This window comes from Leptonychotes weddellii, chromosome 6, assembly GCF_054177405.1.
Source record: "Leptonychotes weddellii isolate Sample4059 chromosome 6, ASM5417740v2, whole genome shotgun sequence".
Lineage (NCBI taxonomy): Eukaryota > Metazoa > Chordata > Mammalia > Carnivora > Phocidae > Leptonychotes > Leptonychotes weddellii.
The window spans coordinates 63,590,665-63,600,832 of NC_138374.1; the positions used below are offsets into that span (position 1 = coordinate 63,590,665).

General features: G+C 38.1%; 1 protein-coding gene across 1 annotated transcript; it reads left to right on the top strand.

Annotated features, from left to right (window-relative positions):
• The first annotated feature begins 1,862 nt into the window (after positions 1 to 1,862).
• MAP10 (microtubule associated protein 10) lies at positions 1,863 to 6,412 on the top strand. Its single transcript, XM_031039305.2, has one exon. It carries the CDS (start codon positions 1,893 to 1,895, stop codon positions 4,611 to 4,613), a length of 2,721 nt encoding a protein of 906 aa, XP_030895165.2. The 5' UTR covers positions 1,863 to 1,892; the 3' UTR covers positions 4,614 to 6,412.
• The last annotated feature ends 3,756 nt before the right edge of the window (positions 6,413 to 10,168 follow it).

A 10,168-nucleotide genomic window follows, 5' to 3' on the forward strand; every position in this document is an offset into this window, starting at 1 on the left:
ATTTTTATAAGGTAGATACTATAAATATCTCATTTTTTTGGATGAGGAAAATGATTCACAATTTGTTGAGAAACTAATATATGGTCACAGAGCCAGGATTTGAGCCAGGTTGTTTGCCTACAGAATTTGGGCTCTTAGCCACGGCACTGTGCTATTTCTCCATGTATGGTCTATGGACATTGAAACTTTTATTTTTCATTTTCAAGTTTTATTTGTTAAATCTAGCACTATGTACAATTAGAAAATATTATTCATATATTGCAATACCAATCATATAGAATATCTGGGCAAGGAATATATTATCTCTGTAGAAACTTTACAGATTACAGAAGCAATGTCCTTATAGAAGAAGGACATGGGTTTCCCTGTCTGTATGCAGGAGACACACAAGTGCTAATATTCCACATTATTAACCCTACCCAAAAGACTTACTGGATGCACATATGGACTCTACCTCATTGCTTTCCACTTGTGATTATGTTGTTTTTATTGCTCTATGTCATCCATCCATTAAGCATGTCACTTGATAAACGTTTCCTCTGCAAGTAGCTAGTAAGATTCTTAAGGCCAAGAGTAGTATATTCTATTTATATACTGCAGTGAAACCTCCCTCAGTCTTCACACTAAAGCATCAATCCCTCCAATTCTGAATTTCCCTTGAGCTTCACAATGTTCTTCTGAGCTTTGATGTAATGTAATTTAACTATAAATTATAAAGCTGTCTAAAATTAAACATATTCACATCATGTCTGGCAGGAACCTCAAACTCTATAATCCTAAAAACCCAAAGTAACTTAAAAAAAAATAAAATAAAATCTATGCCTCATTTTTTTTCTCCTTCAGAAGCAAAAAAAAAAAAAAAAAAAATCTTACCCATAACTTCTGGCCCCTAGTCACCAAATTCTAAATTCTGCTATCCCAAATGCCTCTTCTGTCACCTCTTTCTCCTCTCACTGATGCTGACCAAGTTCAGGCCACATTTTCCTTCACCTGAACCACTGGGACAGCCTCCCAATAGATTGCTCTGAATTCAGTTTGTTATTAGTAGAACCCATCCTTTGTATTTGTATAACTACATTTCTAAACACGGATATGATCACACTTATTCATTCAAAACAACTTATGCAGAATACAGTCCAAAGTCCTTACTCCGTCGTTCAAAGCTCTCCATGTTATCAGCCTTGGTTTCAATCTAGCTGGCTAGATACTACTGAGGGTAGTATGTCTCCTCGAACATCTGGGATAGTGCCGTAAGATCTTTTCTCCTCCCCCAACTGTGGGTTTACGTATATATATTTGTTTTGTTAAATGGAATCATTAACATTAATCTCACACACGGCGATTGCTCAAAAAGAAATGTGACCACACCCGCTGTGTGTCTCAGCGCTACCATAATTTACTCAGATATTGGCTCCCACGCCGCTTCAGAGCAGTGTCATCATCTTTTGGGTGGACCAGCAGCCAGAGAAGGCCCACCCTGGAGAGTTAACTGGCTTTCTTTTGCCCTGGGGTCTGGAAAGGGAGTTCTGATTTACTTTCAATTTTCCTGAGACAGAACTGACCTGACCTCAAAATTGCATGAGATCTACATGGGTAAAAACGTGGCCAAAACAACAACAACAACAACAACAAGTCTGATTTCTTGCATCATATTATCATGCCTCGGTATTACAAGTAATTGTGTTAACATAAGCCTGGAAATCAAAACACATCGAACAGCGAGAATTCTCAGAGCAGCGGCGGCCTAGACCTGCGGGGGGCGGGGGGAGGCGGGGGGCTTAAGTCTCGCGAGAGAGCAGGCACAAACGCTGTGGTCTCCCTGGCTCTCGCGAGAACCAAGCTTCGTCTTCCCCTTCCCCGAGACAGTGGTAGCGTCTCCAGGGGCAACAGCAATGGCGGCCCCGTTGTCCGAGCGGCTCTTCTCGCTGGAGCTGCTCGTAGACTGGGTGCGTCTTGAAGCCGGGCTGCTGCCGCCGCCGCCCGTGGTCGCGGTGGAGGAGGAGCAAGAGGAGGCCGAAGAGGAGGAGGCATCGCCGCCACGGCCATCGCGCGACTTGTGCCCCGCCGTGGCCTTCCGCCTGCTGGACTTCCCCACGCTGCTGGTTTACCCTCCTGAAGGCCCCGGCGCCCCAGCCCCGGAGCCCCGGCCCGGCCTAGTCAGCTTCGGTCGCGGCAAGTCCTGTCTCTTCCGCCTGCACCCCGCCACCCTGCACCGCCTGCTCCTTCGGACCCCGCTTCACACCCTGCTACTGCAGCTGCCGCCTGGGCGTCCGACTCCCGCCCCACAGCTCCTGGGTGCCTGTAGCATCTCGCTGGCCGCCGCCGCCCACAAGGTCCTGGGACAGGCCGCCTCCGGCTGCTCCCAGGGTCATCGAGGAAATTTCCCTCTGCATAACCAAGCTGGGGATCGGATTGGGTACATTGCTCTGGGCTACCGCTTGACTGATTTGGGAAGCAGCTTGTTGGGCCATCTCGAGACGCCAGTTACTTCCACAGGAGGTGGGGTGGAGCGTGTAGAGGGCAGTTCCCAAACCCTGCGGGAAAAACAGCAACCAAACTCAGAGCCAAGAGCGAGAGATGCTGATAGGTTTCTCGTGGGTTTAAAAATCCCAAAGGTACAGAAGGATTTGGAGGAAAGAGCTTCCCACAGTAAGAACAACTCTGGTAACACGGTTTCTGTGAAGCATGGCAAAACCAAGTCTATTTGTTCAAATTCTAGTGGTGTGAGGAGCGTTAGCCCCCCAGATCAGGAAGTCACAGAGTTAGACATTGAAACCAACACTTTTTGCCCCCCTCCTCTGTATTACACTCATTTGACCCAAGAAAAGATGTCTCCTGTACAGGGTACAATCACCATTAAGCCTCAAATAAATGTACCTGAGGAATTGGATGCTGTTTTTCTAGAGGAAAATCATGCAACTGCCCCAACACCTACTGATTCTCTGAAACCTACTAATTCTGGGTTACATGAGAATCCTCCAGTGCTCATAAATGCTCCGCATGTTCAGGATATAGGAGCAAGTGATCAAACTACAGATCATGCTCAAACTGAACAAAATAGAATTAATACAGTAAGGCAGCTGCCTTTGTTAAATGCTTTGTTGGTTGAGTTGTCCGTGTTATACAACCAACCTGTGGCAAGCCCTACTCAAATACATCCTCACTTAGCCTGGTTATATAGAACTGAGGATAAGAAGTCACCAGAATGCACATGTAAATCTGAATCTAAGGATCGGCTTTCTATGGGGGGAAATGAAAAGTCAGCAAATCTTCAGTATAAAAAGAACCAAGCTGAAAATCTCAAAAAAGGTAAATATTTTGAAAAGAACAGTGGTAACCCCCCCCACAGAGTTCCAAGGGGGAAGTTGCTTTACGGTTTAACAAATACACTTAAACTACGTTTAAAGCAGACAAATCCTGATATGTTGGTAGTACATGAAAAAAGAGAGCAGTATAGAAAAATGCAAGCACAAATGTTAGGTGCAAAACTCAGAACTCCACCATCTAAAGTTAAAGTATTAAGCTTTGCAGAACAACATCAGAAGCCACACCAACTGCCGAAAGATAAGTGTTTGGGATTAGATGCATCTTTTGCTGAAAACAGTGATACCTCAAAGCAAATCAGTGGAGTTTTTGATGACCATAGCACAACTAAAGAAACTAAACTGAAATGTGCAACTGAAAAAGCTGTAGATTGTGGTGAACATAGAGCCAATAATGGTTTATTGGAAGAAATTGTGAGTCCTGCAAATTCCATTGTCCCTGAAGGTTTTACTCATGCAAGTATTTTGGAAGGAAAAATGGAAATGAAAGTCCAAAGTTCATGTGTTTTCCAACAGGTTGCAGTTGTTAACAGAATTGTAGTAGATAAAGAAATAGAGGATAAACAGGTCAAAACCACCGATGATGACACTCTTATTGATGATATCAGTGAAAATAAACCAAGTAAAAATAGTTGCTCTGAAAGCATCTCAGAATTAAAGTATTCTGATGACTTCACCAGCCCTTGCTCTTCTGAAGATTTCTATACCACTGAGGACACTAGCAGAATTTTACAAGCTCATGATAGCAGTCCAGGGGCAGAAAATCCAAAACATAACCAATACACAAGTAAGTCTAGTGAAACAATACTGTCCATAAGAAAAAACAGCAGTGAAAAGAGTTCTATTCTTAGCCCACCTTTTTCAGCTGGATCACCAGTACACTCATATAAAAGATCTCATATTTCAAAGATTCAAGATAAAAGTTTGGAGGAAACGTCTAGTATCTCTAGCAGTGATTTATCTTCATCACACTGGATTGAGGAAAAAGAAAACCAGAGAGATCGAAACAGTATGTATAATTCTAAAGTTATAAAGAGGGGTCAAGACATCTCTATTAAACTTAAAACAAGAACTGGTTGCAAGTCTTCAGAAAAAAGCCAGTCACCTCGGACATCTCAAGTGAGTTCTTATCTGCCATCTAATTTGTCAGAACTAGAACTTAATGTCCTGGATAGCAGTACACCAGATCGCTTTGACGAAGATGATGAAGTTGCTTCACTAAGTATTTCCAAACAATGCAAAGATATTTGCGAATTAGTGATAAATAAACTTCCAGGATATACAGTGTGAAAATACGTGCTTTTAAAAAAAATTTCATTTTTGTATAACCTATGTGTACTGTTAGTGAAACAATTTTTAATATTTTAGTATATACATTACATGAGTAATTCTTTTTAAGAAATATGTTATTTTGATGTCTAGATAGTATTTATTAAATTGAACAATATTAATCATGAAATCACCTTATAATCTAGGTAAGATTTAAGTTGTTTAATCTTATAAGAATAAAAGTATCTTTCTAAACTATCTCAAAGTATCTATCTGAAAGTATCAGTCAGCCTAAAGCTGGCTTCAGGCACACCATTACAAAAAGAAGGCTAGTTAATAAGGATAACCTCAGATTTTAATGGGAATAAGTCATTTAACAAATATAGAAGAACTTACTCTGTGAGATGCAGAAAGGTACAAAAATATTTAAGATATAGCCCCTGTATGTAGAGCTTACTGTTTTATATAGACATGAATTCTTTAGGGAAATCTTAGATACATACACATCCCATATCCCCAACAGATGAAGTCCTTTTTTATATGTTGTCATTGTGCTCTGTACTTTTTTTTTTTTTTAATGCAGTTTGTGTGATTACTTGATTAATGTGTATCTTCTGTTAGGCTTCAGTTTTGTGATGGAAGGGACCATATCAGTTTTGCCCACCAGTGTAGTATGTTCTTAGTATCTAGCACGGTCTAGTATGTGGTTGGGGTGTGATGATAGCATGTGTTGAACAAATTAATGAAGGCCATGCATTTAAAATAACCTGATGGGAGGGAATAGAATTAAGTAAACAAGCAAAAATCCTGAGAATAAGCAGCAGAAAATCCTTATTGGAAACATGGTTATTTGACTACAATATTTTTGTTTTGCTGTGTATAAACAGCCTGCAGGTGTTCAACAGATATTTAGGGAAGGAAGCTAAGAAAGGTGTCTTCCAGTTTCTTATATAGAAATTCAATTTATTGTTGTCATTTCAGGTTGTTCCATAGTTATTTTTAAAGTATGAAAGTTTGTTTTTAGGAAGTCTAGTGATCATTTCTTTATAATTTCTTCCCATTGGTTTTGTACTTAGACCTTATTCTATGTTCAAATGTTTACATGTAGTTTTTTTATGTGTTTTATTTTAATTTTTACGCTTTTTAATATATCTGATATTTTTGGATGTATGAAGTGAGGCCCTAATTTTCCTTGCTTTATAAGTAATTAAATAATTATGTAAGTATTATCTTTTGAATGATAATAACAAATAAAATGTAGAAAGGTGGTAAGAGATGAGGATGTTATATTTTGAGAAACAATACGAATAAAAGAAATATGGGAATGAGCGTAATGTATTCATGGGACTGTGAAAATACCGTGATTTGAATGGTAGATTCATGCTACAGAGGGGTAGAAAGGAAATTTGTTGAGTAAGAAAAGTCCCAGATTGTAGGGAGCTTCAAATGCCAAGCATAATAATAAAGACCTAAGCAATAGAAACAATAGAGTATTTTACAAATGAGCACCGATATATAGTCATAACATTTTGAATATTATAAATTACTAAAATAATTTCTGGGAGGCATGGAAATTATACCAGTAAAAGTTTTGAAATATGAAATGCTTTTTAATGGCTAATGGCTATGATCTTAATTTTTCAGTTAATATAAAGCATCTACTATATCATTCTAGAAAATCAAAGTATTTCAATGCTAGGTACTGTAGCTAGATATCAACTTGGTATGTAAATTGTTAGCAATTTTTCATTACTATGGAAGAGACAAAAATATAAGCAATAATGTCAAAATCATTAAAGAAATAGCTACTTAAAAATCAACTTTTATTTGGAGTAAGTTATTGCCTATGATGGGAATAGATGAGAAAAATGATTAATTCAGTATGTCTGAGGTACAACAAAGACTAAAGCATTAATGTACTTTAAATTAGAAAACTGAGTAGCTGAATAAGATTCTCTTTGAGTTAGTCCATCAATATTTATTTCTAGAATTGTGGTATGAGTTTTCATAGTTTAATTCTAGTGCAAAATACTTCTTTTCGTACATTTAGTACTTCCTATTTGCAACCTATCTTCAAAGTCTACTTCCATGTTTTAATTCTACAATCTAAAAGCTTAGTTAAGAATATCGTAATAGATACTACTCCTGAAACATTCTTTATCCCCTGAATTGCTTAAAATCATTGAAACATGAAATAGTATTTCAGCCTCTTAAATCAGGGAGACCTGTCATTTAATTGTTTGTAAACTAAGCTACTGCAATCCAGCTTTTCTGATTAGTGTAGGTATTTGAACTGCTGTGGGCAAAGCTGAATGGGAGAGGATCTAAGAAGCAGTGAGCAATAGAAATGTTAGGACGTACCTCTGCGTAGTATTAATACTAGCAGCTTAGGATGACAAGTCCTTTGAACTATTACCATAAGCAGATTCAAAGAGGGCTGTGCAGATGTTTACAATATGTTGGTTTTTTCCGTCAGTCATATGCATGCCGTTGATATCTTCAGATACAAAGAACAAGGATGCTGAACTTTCTGCCTTGTGCTTCTGGCTTTCTGTTGAGAGCCACTCCTTCACATCTCAGTCAATTTTTATTTTTCCGCCTGTAAAAGCAGTGCATTTGTTATGGAATTATATTTGGGAACCAAACTTTTATTTGCTGTAAACATAGAGTTAAACATCATAAATTAAACAAACTTCTAATTACCACACCGTGGTTGGCAAAGCAAAGGAATTTCATAACAAAGGAAGCAACATATAAGGTAAACAATATTTACATTTGTCTAATCGTAGACGTACTTGGGCCTAGAGATACAGCCATCCTTTAGGCTACTTATGTTTTAATTTGGATTAAGATATCAGGAGTTGTACAGAATGACAATTTATAAGCCAGTACTTGCTGGAACCTTCTCATTTTTAACCTAAAACAATGCAAGGAAAACCTACTTGGTCAAGGACCAAGGCATTTTTACTATTTTTCTCCAGAAATTTTCCTGTCATGCTAGGAAATAACAGATTTCGGGATGAACATTAGGTTGGAGTGCCAAGCCATAGCAATATAATTATTTCCTTATTTTTCAAATACTTCTCTGTTATACTAATAATCGTATTAATTCTAGAAAGAATAGAAAATTCAGGTAAGAGTCTTTGCTGCAAAATTGTATCTTAAGTGAAGGTTATGGTCCTTTGCTTCCAAAATCCCAATGAAATCACAGTTGTAAAAATAAGAATGAACCCATAGTAGCCCTGGCGAACGTGGAAAATACTGGTGGTGGACAAGACCATTTGAGGAACTTCTGGAAGATACAGAGCAGGTGAGTTTAAGTTGATGAAAGATGGATTAGAAATCTACTCTTCAGCATTGTCCAGTGAGGGAGCTGCTGGAGAAATGAGAAGATCGTGTTTATTTTCTAAAGAGCCTCAAATACACTTCAAGATCAGTCAGTAGGGCTTGGGAATAGAAGCAAGTTGTGGGCAATTTGGGGATGGAACAGAACTGAGGATGATGTGAGAAGCTGGAGCCCAGCTAAAGGTTTATGTACTAGAGAAGTTGTTGAGACCAAAGAGAAAAATGAGTATTTTTGCTTTTGAAACCAAAATACTTTTAAAATGTCTTTTTCAGTTTTACTGGGGAGTCCACTGACCCTTGTGGCAAATTAAAATGATGTAATCCTGGCCTTTGGAGATGGATGAATGGTAATTTGCATCCTCGGTCATGTTATATGAATTCTTGGAGATTATTTCTTCATTATAGGATTGGTTTGAGGATTGAATCAAATTTATCTAGCAAATATGGCAGTGATTGTGCATATGAGTGTTGGGGGTTAAATTTAGAATTACAGAGAATATACCATGCTGTCTGTATTTCTGCCCTAGGGGGCCATATATTTTTCATTAAAATCTCAGGAAATCAAATCTTCCTTCCAAAAGGTTTAAACAAATTTTCCATTGCATAACAAGGCCAAGAGGGTAATGGAGATAAAGCAGGACAAAGACTTCTGGCCAGGGAAGAAGACTGTTTACGACAGGAGAGCCACAAAACTAAGCAGAAGGAGCCCTTCTCAGAATATTAAGCAGTGGGACATCTAGCTTTGTGCAGAGTATTAGGGGGTGGTGAGAGAAGGGGATGGTGGGAGAAGGGTATGCAAAACTTCCTTCCCATTCATTAAGAAAGGGAACTCTGGGCCAGGGCATAAGTAAAGACAGATTTTTTGAAAACAGTAAGAAAGCAAATCTAGGTGACCCGGACTACAGGAGGTTGCTTTAGAAACATCTTTAAAAAAATTTTTTTTTAATTTTCTTTCTGGATATTTTAAGTCTTTCCATAGTAGACGCACAAAAATATTTTCCACTTTTATATGCCTTGGAAGTAAGGATGCAGTGAGTAGGGAAGGAGCTGTGAATAATTTGTCATAATAAAAGAACCGGAAACTTTGAGAATGAGTTGGGAAGAGATGAGACAGCTTTAGGATCAGATACTGTAACTGAATAGGAGAACCGTTGGCAACAGGAATCAAAAGGTTTAGGTTTTAATAAAGAATATTTGTGTTTGTTCAGGAACAGACCAGGATAGGAGATCAGACAAGCTTCTGAGTAATAGTAGGAGAAGTTAACAGCTGAGGTTATATATTGTAAAGAAAGAATGTGGAGTGGAACAGGTCTATGAGTCAATAGATGCTGGTGACTGTAAGATCAGAAACCCACACTTGTAAATTTGACTACTTAAGAATATTAATCAGGTTTGTTCTTTTATTTTTTTGTTTTCTTCAGTTTTGTTCTTTTATTTTTTTGGTTTCTTCTTGGTTTTAATATAGGTCTTTTTGAAGGATCTTTTAGTTGAGCTGTAAGAGCAATAGGAAATGGATTGGGTTGTGCTCATAATTGAGCTGAAATCCTAATGGATGAGCAGTATACTCCCAGGGTCTACCTATTGAAAGACAGAAGATATGGGGGCCCTTAGACAACCCTTCCTTTCTACCCAAGGATTTCTCCTTTAGCTATCTATTCTCTCCTGAAAACCTTAGAGAGTTTCTCTTTTTGATTTATTAAGGGAAACTGTTCAATTTCAGAGCTTACACCCAACAACTGCCTGGAGTACTGTATTTCATTACTTGTGATTTAGGTGTCAATCCTGTAGAGTGAATTGGGACTGAATTCTGGAATCAGAATGACATAAATAATAATGGATTGCTTTAGCTATGGAGGAACCTATTGTCAGAAGATTTTATCTAAAAATGATTGCTTACATATCCAAAATTCTTAAGAATATTTCCAAGTACTTTGGGACCACATTTGTTAACCTGAGAGAAAAGATGTTTCTAATCTTCTGAAAAGAGAAGTCCAAAATATGAACTTGTCTTCTTGTTAGCAAAATGCTCCCTATCCCTGATATCCTCTGTAATAGCAGGAAGCCAAGTATTTAAGAGGACAGAACTTCTATTTTCAGATGGAACTTCCTTCCGTTCTAATGCTCCTTTTCTGAATATATGATTTCATGGTGCTCTCTTCCTATTTCACTGATCACAGCATGAGCTCATGCTGTCAATCTCTTAAGAACCAGTGTTAGAGGTAGGATTTTAC